Consider the following 21960-nt stretch of genomic DNA (forward strand, 5'->3'; position numbering starts at 1 on the left):
CTAAATAACATGCATTGCCATTCTGAGAAGTACGCACCCCTTGAAAGAAGCCCACTAAATATTTATTAGTCTGTTGTCTCCACTGAACCCATATAAGCCCTAGCCTTGCTTCCCTTTTCAAGCCAGTCTTTTGGAGAGGCTTAGTCACCCACTGACTCCTTTTGCTTGATTCAAGCAAAATAAAGCTTGCTGAAGATAGTTTGTCTTTTGCATGTATTCCTACTCGGGAAAAGACAAGGACCCTTTGTATCAGATTGGCGATTGGTAACAAAATGAAGGAAAGCTGTCCAGTTCTTGGAGTTCTACAGGCAGAAAGCAGGCTGATGGAGCTGCTTGGCTGTGAACATCTCTTGTCCTCCAGGAAAAGGAAAGGAGGCTCCATCCTGAGAGCAGTTCAAAGGCCAGCAGAGCTGCCTGTATGGGTCTGGGGAGCAGGGCAACCACCTCCTCGATTCCAGGAGGTTGGGCCACTGCCCAGAACTTTGGGGGGTGGGGCCTCCATCCAGGTAGGGCCAGAGGTCAGAGGATTATTTTCAATCTAATGAAATTTGCCCTGCTGAGTTTTGGACTTGCTTGAGACCCATAGACACTCCCCTCCACCCCTGCTCCAGTGTTTCCCTTTTGGAATTGACGCATCTGCCCATACCTGTACCACCACTGTATTTTGGAAACAGATAAAGTGTATTCTGTGTTTCACAGGTCCACAGATGAAGAGGAATTTTGCCCCAGGATGGACCAAACCTAGAGTCTCACCCATACCTGATTTAGATTATTTAGATTAGATTTTAGATTTAGGGTTAATACTGCAGTGGGTTAAGGCTTTTGGAGATGCTGGGATGGGGTGAATGTATTTTTCACCTAAGAACACAAGTTTCGGGAGGGCCAGAGGGTACTGTTATGGCTTGAATTGTGTCCCCCCAAAAGGTATGTTGAAGTTATAACCCCTGGTATCTGTGAACATGACCTTGTTTGGAAATAGGATCTTTGATGACATCAGTTAGGTTAACATGAGGTCATACTGCAGTAGGGTGGGTTCTATTCCTACATGACAGGTGTCCTTATAAGAAGGAGAAGACATGCAGAGAAACAGAGGAAGCACTTCACGTGACACTTCAGTTGTGAGCCAAAGACACTGGGAGCTACCAGAAGTTAGGAGGACGGCACGGAAGGAACTCTCCCTCAAAGCCTCGGAAGGAATCAACCCAGGCCAGTACTGATTTGGACCTCTAGCCTCCACAACTGTGAGACAATAAATTTCTGTCTTTATCACTCAGTTTGTGGTGCTTTATAGCAGCCCCAGGAAGATAATACATGCAGGTGTATCTGTGAGATAAACTCCTAGAAACAGAATTGCTGTCAAGAGGCCATTGCTCTGATAATTTGATAGGTATCACAAAATTCCCCTCCATAGGTGTGACACCATCTTGCATTCCTATCAGTAATGTAGGAGCCTGCCTGTTTTGCATGGGCTTTTCTAAAGGAGGAGATGCTGTGTCCTTGTACAAGCTTGGGAAGGCTAGTGACAGGCTGCTAGAAAGACGCCTGGCCCACAGTGCCTAGCAGTGTGAAAAAACTGGCCTTGAGAGGGTACAGCCAACACATCATTTGACTGAAGATACCTCAGATGACCCAGAAAAGATGATGGGTTGGGGCTGAGGGAGGACTCCCAGTGGCTGGGGCAGAGACCTCCAGAAAGCAGACTTAGAGTCTGCAAGGTTAGTGCCACGTGGCCTGAAGTGGGACAAGGCTGTCTTGTCCATCCAAGGTGCAGGGGACCTGGGGCAGCAACAAGAGGGCCAGGCAGATTCAGAACGGAAGGGCTGCTGCCCAACTCGGGGTCTGGGGAGCCAACCTAGAAAGGACCTCCCAGAGGACAGCACAGTGCTGGGGCCTGGGCCATGTCAGCCTGAAGCTCTGTGCTGACTTACCCGCTCTGTGTATGAGTCTTTTAGAGGCTCCCAGAGAAATGCAGGCTCATCTCCATTTATTTATTTGCTGAAATTTATTTCTACTCCATCTCCTCCAAAAAACATTTGAGGCAGCCAGGCTCATTTTGATGGGCTTTTGACCTTGAGTGGAAGAAACAGCATGGTTCCATAACAGAGCCTTATCCCTCCGTCACAAGTGCTTGTGCTGCATGGGGCCAGGGTGTGCCTCAGTCCCCCTTGTAGGTTCCAAGGTACACAACAGGTGCTTAATATGTTTAAAGGAATGAGTGAATAGCATGGTTTATCATGCAGACCTGACCACCTTCCAAGGCTGTAGCATCGTGATTTTTTAAAGTGCTCTCATGTAGATTATCCTATTTACATTCCTAAAACAAACTTTCAAGATTAGGTACAGCCAGGATTATCTCTACTGAAGAGCCAGGAGGAGCCAAGATTGAGAGGTTAAGGTTACACAGCAAGAGCCCAGAGAGCTGGCGCTGCCCTTCCAGTGCGAGACTTCCCATGGAATTTTGCTACTTCCCTGGTGGGTGGCGAAATAGCGTTTGTCCCACCCCCCTCCCCCAAGATGTAAGGAGAGACCTGGGATCTGGTGCCAGGCATCCTGCACAGTGGGAGCTAGCTGGTGGGGGGGGGGGCAGGGGGAGAGGTAGACACCCCCCCAGGGCCCCTCCCACCAGGCAGGGCCTGCTGACTTGGCCAGGAAGCTTGGAGGCCCTGCCTTGGCGGCCAACAAGGAGGTGTTTAGTAGAAAGGCAATCAAAGCCAGTCCCAAGCTCTACTCCCTGGGCAACCTCTCATCGATCCAGAAGCAGGATAACAGACTTGGGGGTGTGGCCCCGAAGATTCTCTGTGGTTTGGTCCCAAAGTAGCATCTAAACCATACCTAGTCCCAGAAACTGAGACTCTCCCTCCAGCTGTAGCACTCACAGCCGAGCTGCCACTGCCACCTCTTTCAGGCTGGCCTCCCAGTCCCTAGCAGTCCCTGCTCTGTCCAGCACACCACTGCCAGACCAGCTTCCCCAAAACATGGCTGTGCCCTTCTTTCGCCACAGGACAAAACCTAACATCCTTGGCTGGCACAGGCAATCCCTCTCCCACTACCCTGGGAGCCAGGGCATAGCATGGTCATTCACATGGAAACCCGATCCATTGCCATCCAGTCGATTTCGACTCACAGCGACCCTACAGGACAGAGTGGAACTGCCCCGTAGGGTTTCCAAAGAGCGGCTGGTGGATTCGAACTGCCAACTTTTTGGTTAACAGCTGAGTTCTTAATCACTGTGCCACGCATGGAAAGTGGCTCTGAATTGGCCAATGCTTCCCAGTGGAAGGTGACATGACCAGAGCCAAGCAGGAAAGGCAGCTGGGGCAAACGAGGAGGCTGGTGCTCTGCTGGTGCACAGGCACATGAAGCTGCCCCACGTCGGGCCTTCCACTGTACCCTTTGGGTCCTCTCAGAAGCAGCCTGAAGCCCAGCCACAGCCTCACCCACAGCTCAGGACAGAGGCATATGACACTAGGGCTGTCTCCCTGCCCACTCCAGAGCCCTCCCTGACCATTCTGGGGAGGCAGCCTGGCAGTGACTGCTCTTTCTCGATGCTACTTGTGTCCAGCACCGAGGGGGTGGGCATGAATCGCTCCATTTGTCTGCACTTGTGAGCACCATATGCCCCACAGGGCTGAGTTTGCAGTGTGCATCTGGTCCTCCTGTTTGCTTCAGAGCTGGGTTCTCTCAGTGTAGAGGGGAGGCTCGCCTACAACCTCACCAGGAGAGGTGAGGTGCCTGGGGCAGGGGTGGACTGAGAGTGTCTAATAGGGCTTGGGGGGCAGGGGGACTGAGGCTGCAGCAGTTCTCACTGGTCTGGGGGTAGGCGGAGGGTGAACTCTAGAAATAAGGCTGTGCTAATGGAGCAGAGGGAAGTTACATGCTGAGCGGCTGGAGGGTGTCAGGGAGTCAGTCCCTAGTGTGGGACAATGAGGTCCTAGCCAGGGTGGACTTGTGGTGCAGAAACACCCTAGGTTTAACTCCCAGGTCCTGACTTTTAAAACCCCCCTGGAGGTGGGGCCCTGATGTCTTTAGCCTGACAGGGAGAGGGAGGAAGCTCAGCAGTGCTGCTGAGAGGGTCTGCGCCAAGAAAGAACAGGGAGGGGCTGGACCAGGACCCCAGGAAACTCAGGAGACCCTGACTCCACTCCTCTGCAGAACAATGATGGCTCAGGGCTCTGGTGGGGGGAAGGAGCCTGGCAGCAGGAAGGGAGTGGATAGGAGCGATCCCAACCGCCCCAGCCCAGCCGCCCACCAGGTTTTATTGTGAGCAGGTGGAGTGAATGGATGCTCAGTCTCCAGTGTGGCTTTGCTCTAGGCTGGCCGGTCCCACCAGCCCAGCACTGTTGCTCAGCTGTCAAGATCACGGCCGCTGCTGCTGCTGCTCATTCTCAGGCCTCTGGGTGGCGGTTCCTGGGACCTTTTGGCTTCTCCAGGGGTGGGGTGGATGTCAGCGGAGAATCCAGGGCCTGTCTCCGGATAAGCTCGGCATAGAGCCCACGCTTCTTCAGGAGCTCTTCATGGGTCCCAGCCTGGAAAAAAGAAGGGCAGCTGGTCACCCTCACCCAGCTACCCGACAGCCCAGCCCCAGCTCAGAATTGAGAGCCACAGCAGGGCTGCACCAACACATTGGTGTAAAGACCCATCTCCCTTTGTTCCTGCCCCCTCCCTGCTTTGCTGAATTTTAGAAGGGCATTTGACTCCTTCTGTTCCCTGTAGAGAGCCCAGAGACTCCAACTCAGGGCCCTGGAGTCTCTTTAAGACCCATATACCTCACAGGACCCCAAAACAAACCCCCTCAACTTTGGCTTGATGGGCTGGCTGGACCAGGGGCCAGTGCTGCACCCTACGCAGCCTCCAAGCCCTGCTGCAGACCAGCTTCTCAGGCTGCCCAACTGGTCCCTGAGAGAGTCCTCCGTGTCGCCCCTCCCACTTCTCAGCCCCTGGGCTGCCAGCCTGGCCTCATGGCCTTCTCTGAGGACTTTCCCTTTTCATCCCAGGAGCAGATGGGGCAGATGTACGATCCCCAGGGAAGAGAGGAAGAAATGGAGGCTCCCAAATCCACATGGGGTACCCCTTCCATAATATGGACCCTAGCCCCAAGGGCCAGGCCAGACCCTCACCTAGCTCAGCCAAGTCACCTGTTCCCCTGCTCATGGCTGAACTTGTCAGCCCCCTAGCCCAGACTGACCTCCCAGACCCGGCCGTCGGCCATGACAATGATGCGGTGGGCCCCACGCACGGTGCTGAGTCGGTGGGCAATAATCAGCACGGTGCGACCCGCGCTGGCCCGGTCCAGGGCCTCCTGCACAACCTGCTCTGACTCTGTGTCCAGTGCGCTGGTGGCCTCATCCATGATCAGCACCGTGGGCTGCTTGATAAGGGCTCGGGCAATCGCCAGGCGCTGCTTCTGGCCACCAGACAGGGCAGCACCCCGCTCGCCTGGGGAGGAAGAGGACAGAGCAGGGGCCTGGAGTGAGCCTTGGTTTGCCCTGGAGGGTGGCCCTGCAAAGAGCACGGTATCTGTCCTGAGCCTGGCCACTCAGGCCCCCAGCACTGTGCCTGTTCGTCCTGCCCCTCCAGCCAGGCCAGGAACTCTGAAAGCAGGGCTCTGTCTGCAGCTGTCTCACCCCATATCCCTGTGCAAAGGAGCACATCCGCTCTTACACAGTGTGGCATATGGCCATACACACACAAGCACTCAGTTACAAAGACTGGGTTAGAAATACAGAATCTGAAGACAGGCTAAAGATGGTGGTTGGCCAACTGGGAAGGCTGAGGCTCGGCTAGACTGAAGCCAAGTTATAGAGTTGAGAACTCCCTAATTCCTGCATGTGGAGATGCACTGGACCATCCTGCAGTTAAGCCAAGAAACACTGGATGATAAACATGGCCCCAAAGGTTAAAACAAGAAGGCCTCTGTGATAAAGACATAAAGCTGCAAGCTGCCGTATGAATGTTCTATGGTGTGACGTCACTGCATTTTAATGTTCAGGAACTACCAGCGCCCTCTTCCGGGTAAATCAGAAGAGAGACCTGCTCAACTGAATCAATCCCTGTGTCTAACAAGAGGTTATACCTTTAAACTAAAGAATAAGAGAACATGAATGAAGCGGGGCCAGGAGGAGAGGCTCTCAAAGAGAGAGTACTCCATTTCTTCCTGTTCAGTTCGTGGGCATGGAGCCCTCTGTTAGGCTGTATGAGGAGTCCCAATACCGTGACCCCCTGGGTCTGGGGCCAGGCACTGTGGCTGTGCTCCTGGCCCCGTCTCTAAGTCCTCTCAGAGCCCTCCTGTCTCTGCAGGCTGCTTGGTCCTTCTGCCACAGAAGCCCATGCGCTTGGACTCACTGGTCTCACAGAAGTGCTCCACTGCCCTTGGCTCTGCTCGTCTTGTCTGGTCCAGCGACTGTCTTCCTCCCCAGCGGTTCCTGCTTCCCTCTGCCCCACAGTCTCAGACTGCCCATCTGCCCCAGAATCCTACCTCCCTCCCCATCACTCTGCAGCCCTGGGATCAGAGCAGATCCCGTCCTGGCACTCACCCACAACGGTGCCATAGCCATCCGGGAAGCTGGTGATGAAGTCGTGGGCATTGGCCTCCCGGGCAGCCGCATATACCTCTTCATCGGAGGCTTCCAGCTTCCCAAAGCGGATGTTCTCCATGATGGTTGTTCCGAACAGCACTGGCTCCTGGGGGCGGGGAAGAGGGAGGTCAACAGGAAACATCCAGACTCTGCCTTGAGCCACTGAGGGGCTGCCAGGCTCATCAGGAGCGTCTGCTTTAGCCAGAAGACAGTCAGCTAGGCCAGTTGGGCACAGTCAGAAACTCGAAGACAAAGGCCAAGCATGGACGCAGAGTAGTCCAGACCTCTGAAAAGGTCAATGTCTCCCACCAGGGAACACAGCCTGTCACCTGGGAGCAGGAAGGGAAGGTGACTGGGAGGGCGGATGCCGGCCTGGCACAGCCAAAAGGAGAAAGTGGTGTGGCATCTGGGCTTTCTCCTGCTCATGGGTGGGTCAGGGGCCCACTCTAGGGGAAGAGTGGAGACCACGCACAGCAGTGTACACTGCGAACAGGAAAAAGCAGCTGGAGCCTCAGTATCTCAAGGCAAGGGCCTCAGGTCCTCAGTGGGGTGAGGGGTGGCCACCAACAGTCCCCAGAACACGAACATGGACTTCTCCAAACCTTCTAGACACCACAGGCTTCTTAGAGAATTTCAGGGACCCCAACGAGCTAGTCCTACCCTAAAGATGCTTTCCCACCTGTTCACACTGGCCCCTGTGAGGGAGGAGGACAGAGCTGTAGGGACCCAGGACAGGTTGACTGGGAGCACCAGTGAAGGGCAGAGGCCTCCCAAAGCAGCCTGGTGGCAGACAGGAGACAGAGGTGAGGTGGAAGGTATAGACGCACGTCCTGGTGTCTCCACTTGGCGAGGACCCACCCTGTGGGGTGCCTCTGCTCCCTACCTGGCTGATGAAGCCGATGACCTGGCCCCGGAGCCAGGACGGATCCAGAGTGCGAAGGTCCCGCCCATCCAGCAGCACCACCCCTGCTGTGGGGTCGTAGAAGCGCTCTAGCAGGGAGGCCACGGTGGTCTTTCCTGGGGAAACCGAGATTAGATTGGGGAGACAGGGCTGTTAGGGTTTCTGGGAGTTGTTTCAGGACAGATGGACAGTGGAGGGCCCTTCCAAGAAGGGCAGGGTGGCTCCCGAGGGCAGGGACTGACTCCTCCCAGGAAAGAAGGAAGCCAGAGTGTAGAAAAGGGTGGTGGCAGGTGGGTGCTGGGTTCCTCTTACCTCCCCCAGACTGGCCCACCAGGGCCACAGTCTTGCCAGGGGGCAGTGTCAGGGTGAAATCTTTGAGCACCTCAAAGCCAGGGCGGCAGGGGTAGCTGAGGAGAAGCCAAGAAACCCAAAGTCAGACTAGACTCCAGGGGTCCTTGCTTGCCCTGCCCTGGACTCTGTGGAACCAGGCAGAAGCTAAGCACAAGCCAAGCCCCTCCTGAGTCCCTGTTAAGTCTCACTGTGCCCTTTCAAGAGGGCTGATTTAGAGGGGAAGCATTCAACCAGACCCCCATGAGGCACCCTCCCCCAGCTGCTTGGGTGCTGACCTGAAGCCAACGTTCTGAAATGTGATGGTCCCGTGGAGATCCTCCTTGGGGATGCAGCAGCCCCCAGTCAAGGGGATGCATGGGCTCAGAGTCATGTACTCGAAGACACGGGCCCCCGCGCTGAGCCCCCGTACCACCTGGGAGGGGAGCACGAAATGGGCGGTGAAGTAGAAGTAGGGTCTCCAGCATCCTGGGGGGCTCCTAGGGATGGGAGCCCCTGAACTAGGGAGACAGGTGAGTGTGACCAGTAGCAGCACCTCTTGAAGGCCCCCCAGGCCCCAGTAGGCTGGAAGGTAGGAAGAGGCTGCAGTTTTAGGGACTCCACATTTGCTGCAGTCCATGGCTCAAGTATTCCCTGCTTCCCCCTCGCCACAAGCATCCAATGGGCAAATCTCGCAACACACAAATAACTCTTGACAGCGTGTGGAACCCCAGCCCAGATCGCGTCCACCCTCAGGACCCCCACCCCCACTGCCACTCACCTGACCAAACAGAATAGAGAGGTTGGCCATGGACCTGCAAGGAGGAGGACAATGTGGTTAGAAGTGGTGGAAACAAGAAGCAGAGATAAGGCCAGCACTGGGGGAAAACTTTGGCTCTTATCTGGGTGGGGAGGACACCCTGGGTGAGGCAAGGAAGCAGGTGGCTTGAAGCCAAACGTGGAGTTCTCCCCAAATATGGGATTGCAGGAGCACTGGCTAACTGGGCAAGGCCATTCTCCTTTCTGGGCCTTGGAGAGATCCTCGGCCAGACAAGGATGACAACTTTCATCCTACTTCAGGCTGGGGGTGAGGCTCCAGGGGAGAAGACAGGTGTGGGATGAAGTGACAGGGCCTCAGGGGATTGTGTGAGCACTGGCCTGGCCTCAGGCTGCAGGGGGTAGAGGCTGCCTTACAGGGCGCAGAGGTGGACTATGACTTCAGCCCATTCACATTTGAGTATACAAGACTGAAGCTAAATCCTTGCAGAGAAAACACTGGACCAAGGGTGAACTCTGGGGGATCCCCAAACACAACTCCCTGGACATTTTTTTCCTGAAGGCTTGCCCTTCACGAGTGTGTCTAAGTGTGAGGGATGAGGTGTGTGTGTTTATCTGTCTAGACAGCGGCTTGCAGGGTGGGAGAGGATGTTTGGCTGCATGAGGCTGGGGAAGGATGAGTCAGTCCCTGAGTGGTCTGGCTGGCCTGTGACAGCATGCATGCATGTGACTGTGTGTGTACAGGGGCCTATCTTTAAGAGGAAAGACTGACTCTGCGGTAATCCCTTGCAGCAGAACTCATTTCTTCCGAGACCAGGGTGGAGTTGGGTGGGAGGAGTCACCAAGCCCACAAGGAAATGTTTCTGGCAGGCTGGGTAATCAGCACTTGCCAAAGAGAATGGAAGGCATGGAGGAAGTAGAGCCAATCTGGAGTTATCTGTGGATAAGAAGGGAGGATTCTCTACAAGAGCTCTGCAGCCATCAGGGGCTTGGCAAAGATGCCTGGCAGCAACTGAAAACCAAAATGCACATGACTCATGGGGGCAGCAATGACCTTACTGTGGCCATGACCTTCCTGTGCCACAGGCCAGGGCATGGCCACAGGAACCCAGCAGGGGAGGGCAGCAGCTCCACCCTCAGGGCTGGGCCCAGACCTCGTTCTAACTGGGCTGCTGGAGTAACCATGCTTTGTGCGGGCTCTTCTGGTGCCCTAAAAAGAACTCTTAGGACGGGGTCCAAAGGGGAGGCTGACTGAGGTGGGGGTGGGCTGCCTTACTCTTACCATCACTTCTGCACGCCCCAGGTTACCCCCTCTCCTTTTCCCACCCGCCCCCGATGAACCCCAGGACTGGCAGTGGTTAAGCACTTGGCTGTTTACCAAAAGGTTGGTGGTTAGAACCCACCAGCTGCTCCACCGGAGAAAGATGTGGCAGTTTGCTTCCGTAAAGATTTACAGCCTTGGAAACCCTGTGGTGCAGTTCTACTCTGTCCTCTAGGCTCACTATGAGTCAGAATTGACTTGATGGCAGTGAGTTTTTTTTGGTTTAACTGATGGACTCAGTAAGAAAATATAGCTTCTTTAACAAAATAAGACCCAACTCCTCCAAGAGTTGAAGAATCTCCAGGTGGTAGGGGGTCCAGGGCTATATAGTTTAGAGGGGCCACCACAAGGATAGGTCTGGACCTATGGCTGTGGGAGCTGTCACATTTAACAGCCAGGGAGATGATGCAGACTACCTGCCTGGGTTGTGTTGGCATCCGTCACCAAATCCTGTTCCATGGCCAAGCAGTATGGTGGGGAAGTGAGGAAAAGGTCTGACCCCAGGCCTGGGCTAAGCCACAAGGGAAGAGGTGGGGGCAGCTGACTCTGAGGTCCCTAAGGAAGGGTGGACCTGAGGGGAGCAAGCCAGGGCTAGGGAGTGCAATTGCTTCCCCCACCCCAACCAAACTGGGAGATGTTTCCTCCACCGTCAAAGGTGAGGGCTACAGGGTTATTAAGGGAGCCAGTGCGTTTTTTAGAGGAGCCCTGGTGGTGCAATGGTTAAGTGCTCAGTTGCTAACCAAAAGGTGAGTGGTTCAAATCCACCAGCAGCTCTGCAGGAGAAAAGACTTGGCCATCTGCTCCCATAAAGATTACAGCCTAGGAAACCCTATGGGGCAGTTCTACTCCATCCTATAGGGTTATCATGAGATGGAACTGACTCGACGGCACACAACAACAGTGGGTTTCTTATGGGTCCTCAGGACTAAAATAACGATCACAAAGGCCAAAGCTTGGCCTGTCAGAGGCCACTGGGTGGGCACTAGGGGACAGATGCAGCAGAGGGACACTCCAAGCTCCATCTCTATGACAATCAGAACCCTGTTCATGCCAAAGCCACCAGGGAACAAAGAACTTCTGGGCTGGAGGAGGGGTGAGACTGCCCATGGCCACGGAGGCCTGTATGTCCCATGACTAGAGAACATCAAGCAGAAACGGGGCCTAAGATGGTGTCAGTGCAGCCGCAGGCAATGCATGGGGTTCGCTCTTGTGGAATATTGGGTTTGGGGCTGAAAAAGGGAGTTTGTCCGCCTGGGGTAACAGTGGGAATCTCTTCGGTGGGTGCCTGTCTCTGGGTTAGCTGCACTGCATAAGGGACAGTGACAAGCTGGATGGGGAGGGGCTACATGAGACGCTGCTGACGCATACACAGGCCGTAAAGGACGCACAGCAATGACGTGATGATCACAGGGGGCGGGCGGGGGTGACTGGGAGGGCCATGTAGGGGCTTTTGGGGTGACGGCAATGTTCTGTTTTCTTGACGTGGCTGGTGGTAACACAGGCCTTCACACTTCGATTATTTACCATAAGGTTTTATACATTTTTATATACGTGATATGTTAGGGGAAAAGACAAAGTGAAAACGAACAGCAAAAGGAGCTGCTAATGTTTCGTTCAGAAAAAGGAGGTAAAGGGGGCCTGCCTTAGGTGGTCTTGTGGCAAAGTTAACCCATCAGCTCTGGGCTGCTCCAGGGGGCAGAGGGGCCCCACTGAGCAGCAGGTGTTACATCAGTGAAAACCAACCAGCTGAAGGGTGGACTGTGCATGGGAAAGTGGTAAGCTTCTTGTCCCTGGAAAAAGCCAAGCAGAGGATGGTTGGCCAGCTCTTAAAAAACAGGTCAAGGAAATTTCTGCGTTGCTTGGAAGGCTGAAGATGATAGCCTCATTTCTAAGTATAGACTTAGTCAGTTAGTCCGGAGTTGATCCCTGAGGGGTTCTAGTGAGAGACACAGGGTTCTGACTCCCAGCTCTGTGCTTCACCAGGGCAGCAGGCAAGCCTGGGGCTGTGCGGTAGGCCCAAGAGTACAGGCTGGTACTCCATCCTCTGGCCCAGCAGGGCTCTGGCAGGGGCTCCTTTGGAAGGGAATGGCCCCACACTTACCTCTGTACTGTCTGGGAGGCCACCAGGAAGGACATGAGGTCTCCCCCTGTCAACTCCTGTCCAGCCACGAGGGAGCCCCCAATAAAAAGGGTGCCCAGGACCATGCCTGCATGAGGAAGGGGACAGGATGGTTAGAAGGGAAGCAGGTGGGAGCAGAGGAAAAGTCCTGACCAGGTGTTAGTCCCAAGTTCTAGTACCTGCTGTGTCACCAACAGACTGTGTAACTTGATTTTCTAAGCCTTTGTTTCCTCATTTGAAAAATGAACGGATTCATCTCCATCAATGCAGAAAAGGCATTTGACAAAATCCAACACCCTTTCACAATAAAAACACCCCACAAGTTAGGAATAGAAGGGACAATCCTCAATATGATAAAGTCCATTTATGAAAAACCCACAGCTAACATCATACTCAATGGAGACAGACGAAGAGCTTTCCCCCTAAGATCAGGAACAAGGCAAGGATGCCCGCTCTCACCACTGCTATTCAATATTATACAAGAAGTCCTAGCTGGAGCAACTAGGCAAAAAAAAGAAATAGAAGTCAACCAGATTAGGAAGGAAAAAGTAAAATTATCCCTTTTTGCAGATGATAGGATCATGCATCTAGAAGACCTCAAAGAATCCACAAGAAAGCTACTAGAGACAACAAAGGAATCCAGCAAAGTGGCAGGGTACAAGGTCAATACACAAAAGGCAGTTTCTGTATATAAGCAATGAGAAATCTGAAAAGAAAATTATGGAAAATGATTCCATTTACAATAGCATCTAAAAGAATAAAATATCTAGGGACAAATTTAACTAAGGAAGTGAAAGCCTTGTACACTGAAAAGTCTAAAACATCACTGAAAAAAATTAAAGACGACTACATAGATAGAAGGCCACTCTGTGCTCACGGATCAGAAGACTCAACGTTGTTAAGACGTCGATACTACCTAAAACAATATGTAGACTCAACACAATATCCGGCAAAATTTTAAGAGCCTTTTTTGCAGAAACGGAAAAGCCAATTCTCATACTTATATGGAACTACAAGGGGCTCTGAATAGCCAAAGCAATTTTGGAAAAAAAAAACAAAACCAAAACAAAGTAGGAGAACTCAAATTTTCCCATCTCAAAACATAAGGTTACAGCAATCAACATAGTCTGTTACTTGTATAATGATAGACACATAGACCAATGGAATAGAATTGAGAGTCCAGAAATAAATCTCACTGATTTTTGACAAGGGTGCTAAGTCCATCCAATGAGGACAGGATACTCTCTTTAATAAATGGTGCTGAGACAATTTTATTTCCACAAGTCAAAGAATGAACTTGGACCCAGATCGCATACCACACATGCCAACTAACTCCAAATGGGTCAAAGACCTAAATGTAAGATCTGAAACCATAAAATGCTTAGGAGAAAACATAGAGGTCCTAGTTCTTAACAGTGGATTCTTAGATATGTCAGCAAAATTACAAGCAGCAAAATACAAAATAGACAAATGGGATCTCATCAAAATAAAAAACTGTTTTCATCAAAGGACTTTATCAACAAAGTAAAAAGACAACCTACAGACTGGGAGAAAATATCGGGTGAGAGTTTAATATTCAGAATATAAGAACTCTTAAAGCAACAAAAAGACAAACAACCCAATAAAAAAATTGGCAAAGACCTTAAAGAGCTATTTCACCAAAGAAGAAATACAAATGGCTAACAAGCACATGAAAAGATGCTCAATATCCTTAGTCACGATGGAAATGCAAATCAAAACCACAAGGAGATATTATTTCACCCCCACTAGGATGGCTAGGATTAAACAATGGAAAACAACAAATGTTGGTGAGGACGTGGAAAAATAGGAACCCTCATCCATTGCTGGTGGGATTGTAAAATGGTACAGTTTGGTGGTTCCTCAAAAAGTTAAACACAGAATTACCACATGATCTAGTGATTCCATTCCTAGGTATATACCCGAAACAGAGCTTAAATATTTATGTATACCAACATTCACTGAATATTCATAATAGCCAAAAGGTGGAAACAACACAAATGCCCATTGACAGATGAATGGATAAATAAAATGTGGTATACACATACAATGGAATATTACTCAGCCATAAAGAGAAATGAAGTCCTGATACATGATACGTGGATGAACCTTGAAAACACTCTGCTGAGTAAAACAACTCAGTCACAAAAAGATAACATTGTATGATTCCACTCATATACAATATTAGAACAGGCAAGTGCATATAGACCGAAGTTTATTGGTGGCTACAGGGGCAGGCAGGAGGGAGAGGGACTCATTGCTTAGAGAACACTGAGCTTCTGTTAAGGCTGATGGAAAAATCTGGGAATGATGGGGTCATGACTGAGCACTATGACGAACATAATTGTCACTGAACTATATAACGTGAAGATTGTTGAAATGACAAATATTTTGTTACATATATACTTACCACAATAAAACCAAAACAAAACCAAGTGGGGGACAGATCTCCATGGCTTCATCCTGGTAGGCCCCGCAACGTCCCCACATAGCTCAGTTATGACATGTAGCCCCTTGCCTCCCCTGTCACCTGGCTGAGTCAGCACCGTTGGCCACCTGCACAGTATTGGCACTCGGTACATGTCAAGCCGACCCCCGAAGAGCATCAAGCAGATGGAGCATGCCCCCTGCCTGTCTTGTTGGGACCATCCTTCACGCTTCCAAGCTCACCCCAAACCACAAACCTGCACAGCCCGCTCCCCATCCACCGGCTTCCCCCTCGGCTGGAACTTGCTCACTCACAGTTGAATGCAATGTTAGAAAGCCCCTGGAATAAGGCAATGCCTCTGCCCAGCTCCTCTGCCTTACAGCAGGATGCTTCCAGCTCTGCTCCATAGCGTCTGGTGAGAGAGGCCAAGTGCCAGCACTCAGGGGCAGCTGGGTTGTTTGAAAGGTGGGGCGGGGTGGGCCAGGGGGCTCTCTGTCCATGCCCCACCCGCCACCCCAAGCCTCACTCCTCTTCCCGTTGCTCCATGGCGAAGGCTCTCACAGTGCGAACATTGCCCAGTGCCTCATCTGCTACACCTGTTGCCCTGGCAATCTGCAAGGAGTCCAGGAAATACGTAAGCAAGTTTGGGGATGGGGAGAGCTGACAGAGTACAGAGCAGAGAGAAACAGGGAAGTGGGGCGGGGGGCAAGGAGGATGGGCAAGGAATTCTGGTACCTGCTCCTGAGACTGGCGAGACAATTTTCGGAGAGCGGAGCCCATCAGGGTGCCGACTCCCATTAGGGTGGGTGTGGCCACCATCAGCAGCAGCGTGAGGCGTGTGGACAGCATGGACAGGGACACCAGGCAGCCAGCCACCTGGGTACAGCTCCGAAGCCCCTGGGGAAGTGGGGAAGAAGGCAGAAAGGATGATTTGGCATCAGCGCTGTGTCACGGGGGGCTTCATCAAGGGTCAGCAGGCTCCAGCACTGAACTCACAAGGACAAGGTCACAGGTCTGACTCCTGGGAGGCCAACTGGCCGTCCACTGGTCACAGGTGTAACCTTTTCTTGACCCACTGGGGTACGATCAGCCATCATGAGGGGGCTCTGTGAGCCTGTTGTGGATCCTTGCAAATCCATTCCCATGCAAACTGATAGCCCGTGTGCGGGGATGGGGGAGAGAGGGGGGCACTTTTCCCCGTATACACCCCAGCTTGCGTCTCTTTCTATTTTTGAAACCAAACAAAAAACACAGCACGGGGACCCTGCCCAGGGACTGCTGTAGGCCAGTGTCTGGTGTAATCCAACAGCACCACGATGACAGGGACGGATAAAGAGCGGACATCAGGAACGCTGCAAAAGCCACAATACGTCTCAACACTTGTCAGCGGAATAGGCATGCTGGGGCAAGGCAGGCCAGGGTGTGTCTGCTTTTGGCAAGCTGAGCCAGCAAAGCTTTTCCGGGGGAGGTAGGATTTCAGAGCAGTACAGAAACAGCCCATCCTGACCTTGGACGCTGCCTTACCTCCTCCCTTCCACGAGCTTCCTCATTTACTCCCTACATCCTCACCAGAGGGCAGGCTTCTTGCTTCAGTACCAGGGGTAGGGCGGGGCAAGGCTGGCCTGGTGTGTGTGTAAGGGGCGGGCACTGAGGCCACTGACCTGGGAGATGACAAGTTTGAAGGATGACTTAAACTCCTGCACGTCAGTTGTCAATCGGCTCACCAGCTGCCCTGTCTTTTTAGCATCGAAGAAAGCAATGTCTTGTCTGGTGGTGGGCACGAGGGCAGCAGTTAGGGGAAAAGAAGGGAGATGTTACTTCAGGGTGAGGCCTACGCCCCAACACTTGCCCAGACCCCTCTGGGGCCCAGCAGACACCTCCACCCTCTACCCTGGAGCGGGCATACCGGAGCAGGGAGCAGAAGAGGGTCCTTCGCATGTCCACGGCCATGCGCTCGCCAATGCGGGACAGCAGCACCAAGTACCCGAAGGTCAGCAGCCCCTGGGGAGGCCAGCACACTCAGGCTCCGCCTCCCGACTCCTCTGGATGCCTTCAGGCCCGCCCCCTGCTGTACCTGGATGCCATAGAGAAGCAGCAGCCGGGTGCCCAGGCTCCGGGACTCTGTCATGAAGCTCCCCGCGTGTTCCCTTGTGTACTTGGCCACGATCTCTACCAACTGGCCCAGTAGCAGGGGGATCTGCACATTCACCAGTGCTGCTCCCAATGCCAGCTGAGAGGGGGCAGAGGGGACAGACCTTCAGAGGGAGAGTCATACACTTCCCAGCCCCCACCCCACCTTTTTCTCCCCCACTTCTCAACCTTGCCACTGGCCATGTTCTGGCTGCTCCTGTGGACTAGTCTGAACCTCTCTGAGAGTTAAAGCCCAGGATTCCTGCCCCAGGGAACTCCCCACATCCTGCAAACCCAGCCACCCTGTGCACATCTTAGGTTCCCAGGCCAGGCCATCCCCTGCTGCTCCCATGAGGTCTCCCCTGAGAGATTCAGTGAGGTATGGAGGATGGTGTCCCTGCCCGGCTCTGGCTTGGGGATCCTACAAAACCATTCCTGGAACTTTCCCTGTCCCATAGCAGCGGGGAAAGACCTCACCACAATGGCTACTCCCAGGACCAGCAGGTGGGGGCGCAGAAACTGCCAGAAGAGCTTCCAGTTAAAGTGGGACTCCTCAACATAGGGTCTGGAGCTGACAGGAGGGGCCTCTTCTGCCTCACACCGGGCCACAAGGCAGAGGTGGGAGCACTTCCTTAGCACCACAGGGCCTAGCAGTATGCCCCCAACCCAGTGCCAGGCAGACAGAGGGCTTCGGCTGGGAGCTGGGGGAGCCCGGGGAAGGCGGGGCTGGAGCTGGGACCGGAGTCGGGCCACGGACCTGAGGAGGTTGGAGCTGTGGTGGCCATCGGAGTGCCTGCAGAGAGAGAATGGCATTGATGGCTTGTGGTCCCACCTGTCCTCGACTGACCGATAAACCACTAGCTCTGGGCTGGGCCTTCCGAGAGTAGCATTTCCTCTTCCCTCAGGTTCTCCACACTGCCTTTCTGAAGACTGTTCTTAATTAAGCAACTTCAGTTTCTGAGACAAATACACACAAGCAAAATCTCCGAGGAATGAGACAACACCATGTCACCAAGTTTTAAGCATGTTCTCCCCACCAGCTGCCTCTGCAGACAGCACCCAGCCAGCAGGCCCTGCTCAGCTGTCAGAGGCAGTGATCACCTCCCGATCCCGTGCTTTCAGAATTAGGGGGGAAAAAAAAAAGCTGAAGCTGGAAGGCACTTGTTTTCCACAGAAGGATGCAGAAGTGGGTGAGGCCCAGAGAGCAGTGGTGAGCAGCAGGCCTGCCCTGCTCCTGGCACTGTGCTTGCTCAGGGCAGTGACACAGCAGATGTGGCCCCTGCCCTCACTGCTAACAGCCCACTGCATTTACTCCTCGTGGCTCTGGGAGGGAAATGCTGCTGTTATCTTCCGGCAGATGAAGCAATCATGTGGGGCTGAGAGAGTTTAAATAATGTACCCACAAGCAGTAGAACTGGGACAGAGGTGAACCCTGCTGTCTCTCCTTTGCCATGTGTGACTTGCCCAGGGCTAAGTCTTTACTATGCTCCACCACCCTACCGCTTCTCCTAGGCCTTGAGTACCTTAAGTGATAAGGCCTGAAGGGAAAAGGTGACACATTCCTTCTCCACCAGATGAAGAAAGAGAAAAACAAAAACTCAAATAACTTATTTTGACATCTCTTTCCTTCGGTTTCCCTATCTATAAAATGGTAATGCATGCTCAACTGTTCAGAACATTTTTGCTGAGTGCCTATTATATGCCAGGTATTCAGCGACAAGGCACAGGGAATATGGACGTAGACAAGACAAAGTAATTTCCCTCGTGGTGGTTAATCTTTAGTGGGAGGAGACAATTAAACAGTTCATAAGTAGCTTCCTGAATGTGATTAAGAGGGGACTGCAGGGCACTGTCCCTCCTGTCTGAGGGAGTCAGGAAAGGCTTTCCAGATGAGACCTGAGGGTGAACAGGAGATAGACGGGTGAAGGCAGTGGGAATAAAGTCGAGGAGAGCTTGAGGCAGAGGGAAAACATGTTTGAGCACCTCTAGGTAAGAAAGAACTGAAGAGAATTTGAGGGACAGTATCGTTAAAGCCTGGCATACAAGAAGGGAGAGGAGAGATGAGGCCTGTGGGCATGGAGGTGCCATTACAGTTCTTATAAAACATTTGCACTCTGTCTAGAGGGCGAGGAGCACTCAGGGTTTTCACGCTGATAGTGTAACATAATCAGATTTGCATTTTAAAGATCACAGGAGAGAGTAGACCAGAAAGGGAGAAGACTGGTTACATGGAAGCTTATTAGAAGTTATGCAGTCAAGAGTATATACTCAAAGAAACCAATGAGATTATTGATGGGGAGAGGTTTCTGAAAAAAGAATTATTGTTGTTAGGTGCCGTCGAGTCGGTTCCGACTTAGAGCGACCCTACAGGACAGAGTAGAACTGCCCTACAGGGTTTCTGAAGAGCGGCTGGTGGATTTGAACTACTGACCTTTTGGTTAGCAGCCAAGCTCTTAAACACCAGGGCTCTGAAAAAAAATACTGTGAGGCTTTTCCTTTACCATGATGATGTTTCATAGACCCAGACCATCATAACTGCAGAATTCATCTCATCATTCCCCTCGCTTTCCGGGAGGCTTGTACTTTTTACCACTTCTATAGAATGCCCTCTTTACCCTCATTTCATCTGCCTGGATTCCACTGTATTCTTTAGGGCTATCCTAAATTTTCAGATAGAGAAACTCACTCTTTTGCCCTGTGCAATTGTCCAATGTCCCCCATTAGACTGTAAGTTCCTTAAGGGCAGAGGAACTAGGTCTTATTCACTGCTGTACCCTAGAGCTGTAGTCCGTAACAGATGTTCACCAAGTGTTTGTTGAGCGAAGGCATACCCTCATTAGACTGACTGATCCACCATGCAGTGTTTTGCGAACTTTTAGGCTTCCTGTGGTTCACAGTAATAAATATGTTTTACATTTCAACCCGAAGGAGCCCTGCTGGCGCAACGGTTAAGTGCTCAGCTGCTAACAGAAAGGTTGGTGGCTTGAACCCACCAGCAGCTTCGAGGGAGAAAAGACCTGGCGATCTGCTCCCACAAAGATTATAGCCTAGGAAACCCTATGGAACAGTTCCTCTCTGTCCTGTAGGATCTCGATGGGTAGAAATTGACTCGACACTACATGACAACACATTGCAACCCAGTACGTATACGTGAAATTGAAATACTTCACAAAATACTTAATTTTTTTAACAGATACGCTAATCTTTTCTATCGCATTCAATTTTTAAATGGTCCTGGCCCACTGAAATTCATTTCATGATCTATTAATGCATTGTGATCTACACGTGTGAAAAACGCTGCACTACGTACACACATATACTTGAATATTACTTTATGGCTTTTCTTGGGTTTCTCTTTGGTTCAAATAATATCAACATCTTTATTTTTTCCCAAGGGCTGTTTCAATCCTTTTCATAATTTATCATGGCCACTTTCCAGCTTCTCTCATTTTCTCCAAAGGTTCTGAGATGGGCTTGGTCATTGCCAAGAACTGGTGGGTTACCTCCCTGCCCCAGTACTTCCAGCTCGCTCCAGCTCTTGCCCTCCAACAATCAGAATGGCTTTCCAAATGACACCGCAACTCCACACCCGCCCGCCCCTGGGAATCTGCCTGCCCTCCGCTCGGGAAACCAGCCCCTTCTCATAAAGCATTTGCACTTGAGTTGTAGTTTTAGGGTCCTTGTTTCCCACGTCTCTCTCTCTTTGAACCAATGTATGTAAAGAAAGTGCTTTGCCAAGAATACACACGTACGAGTTATTAAGTTGAGTCTTTATCCCTGCTTAAAGTATCCAGATCCAGGATCCATTTCTGTTCAGTTCCTTTCGAACCTTGGTACCACTATATTAGATGACTCTCGACACTAAATGCCCAAAGCTCTGGACCAATTCCAAGAACGAGGACCGGTGCCTACTGGCGCCCCGACGACTGAATACCGGTGCAGCACGGCGCCTCCAGGCGGGAGAGGGACTGATGGCGTGCACTGACCCCGACAGTCCCCCTCGTCCGCCCGACACACATGTACTAGCGGGCGGAGCCTCCTGCTGGCCTGAACCGTCGCTATCAATAATAAAGGCCGGCTGCCCGGGCAGTGACATTCCACCCGGACTATCCGCGGGAAGCTCCCAGCAGGTCTCGCGCGCCGCGGACTCCATCTCCCAGAGGACCCCGCGCCCGCCGGCCCCAACGGCCGGCGCTCGAGAAGGTTGGCCCCTTGTTACCTGACGGCCGTGAATGTCTGCAGCCGGAGCAGCAGCGGCCTGCCTGGCGCAGGGCCGCCCCGAATCCCAACCCGAAATAAGTGCACCAACATGATGGGGCGGGAGAGTATGAGCAGCCAGCAACAGCGCTTTCACACTCGCCCCACCGAGGGCTCCATGTTGGCTCCGGCGTCCTCCCGACAGGCCCCGCGCGCCTCAGCTGTGATTAGAGGACAGGCACGTCATTCTCATCTCAAGGGGTGATTGGACAAAACGTCCTGGGCCCGACTCCTCCCAGAGCTGTGATTGGAAAGGACCGCCTACTTGGCTAGTGGGCGGGACGGAGTAGGGCGGGCGCGGCCAGCGAAGCTGCCCCGCTCGGCTGCGGGGTGAGGCTTTGAAGGTGTGCCTGGTCACGCCCCCCGGGGTAACCATAGTAACCGTCGGCCGCTGACTCAGGGCCCAGTCTCCTGTGGCGCTCCAGGTGGACTCTAGACTTCCGGGTGCTCCAGGAAGTGTAGAGCGCTGTTGCTGGTGCTGCAGGACAAATGAACAGAAATGGGCTGGGGAGTTTTCAAAACACGTACACGTGCCTTGCCACTTACCCAGCTCTCCCGGACCTGTCAAAACTACCCAGTTGGCAGCCACATGTATTTTGCTCAAAACAAAATAAAACAAAAAAACGTATTTTTGGTAGTTCTGATATTCTCCACAATTGAGAACCACTGGTATGGAGGTTCTGTAGCCTACCACGGCTACCTCCGATCTACCTCCCCACAGAAGCCTTCCACACCGGGTCAGAACTGACTTGTCTTAGTCCCCTACCACACAGCGCTTGCACCTGTTTAACAAAAAAAAAAAAATTTTTTTTTTTTTTTTTTTTACCTGTTTAGCCCTTATTTATTTATGCTGTGTAATTACGTGTTTGCATATCTGCCTCCCCCACTGGGCTGTGACCTCTTTTTTTGGGTAGTGGCTCTGTCTCATTCATCCGCTGCCCCCCTCATCTGCCCCTATAAAATGACTGGCACGGAAAAGTGCCCTTTATAATAAATTGACTTGATTGGGGGCCGGAGAACGGGTGGTAGGGAGGTTGTCATTCTGTGAATCTGTGGTGGAACTGGGTAGGAAAATGTGTCAGGATTAGTTTGAGGTTAGGCTAGGGA

General features: G+C 52.3%; 1 protein-coding gene across 1 annotated transcript; it reads right to left on the reverse strand.

The window, feature by feature from the left end:
* Window positions 1-1977: 1977 nt before the first annotated feature.
* On the reverse strand, window positions 1978-21004 carry ABCB8 (ATP binding cassette subfamily B member 8). The gene is made up of 16 exons (XM_049862892.1): window positions 20816-21004; window positions 17074-17389; window positions 16541-16696; window positions 16373-16467; window positions 16128-16233; window positions 15202-15363; window positions 14993-15078; window positions 14781-14878; window positions 12003-12108; window positions 8585-8618; window positions 8103-8239; window positions 7789-7883; window positions 7459-7592; window positions 6534-6681; window positions 5186-5436; window positions 1978-4526 (listed from the first exon to the last, which is right to left on the reverse strand). Exons 1-16 carry the CDS (start codon window positions 20905-20907, stop codon window positions 4386-4388), a joined length of 2157 nt encoding a protein of 718 aa, XP_049718849.1. The 5' UTR covers window positions 20908-21004; the 3' UTR covers window positions 1978-4385.
* Between the last annotated feature and the right edge of the window lie 956 nt (window positions 21005-21960).

Source organism: Elephas maximus, chromosome 20, assembly GCF_024166365.1.
Source record: "Elephas maximus indicus isolate mEleMax1 chromosome 20, mEleMax1 primary haplotype, whole genome shotgun sequence".
Taxonomy (NCBI): domain Eukaryota; kingdom Metazoa; phylum Chordata; class Mammalia; order Proboscidea; family Elephantidae; genus Elephas; species Elephas maximus.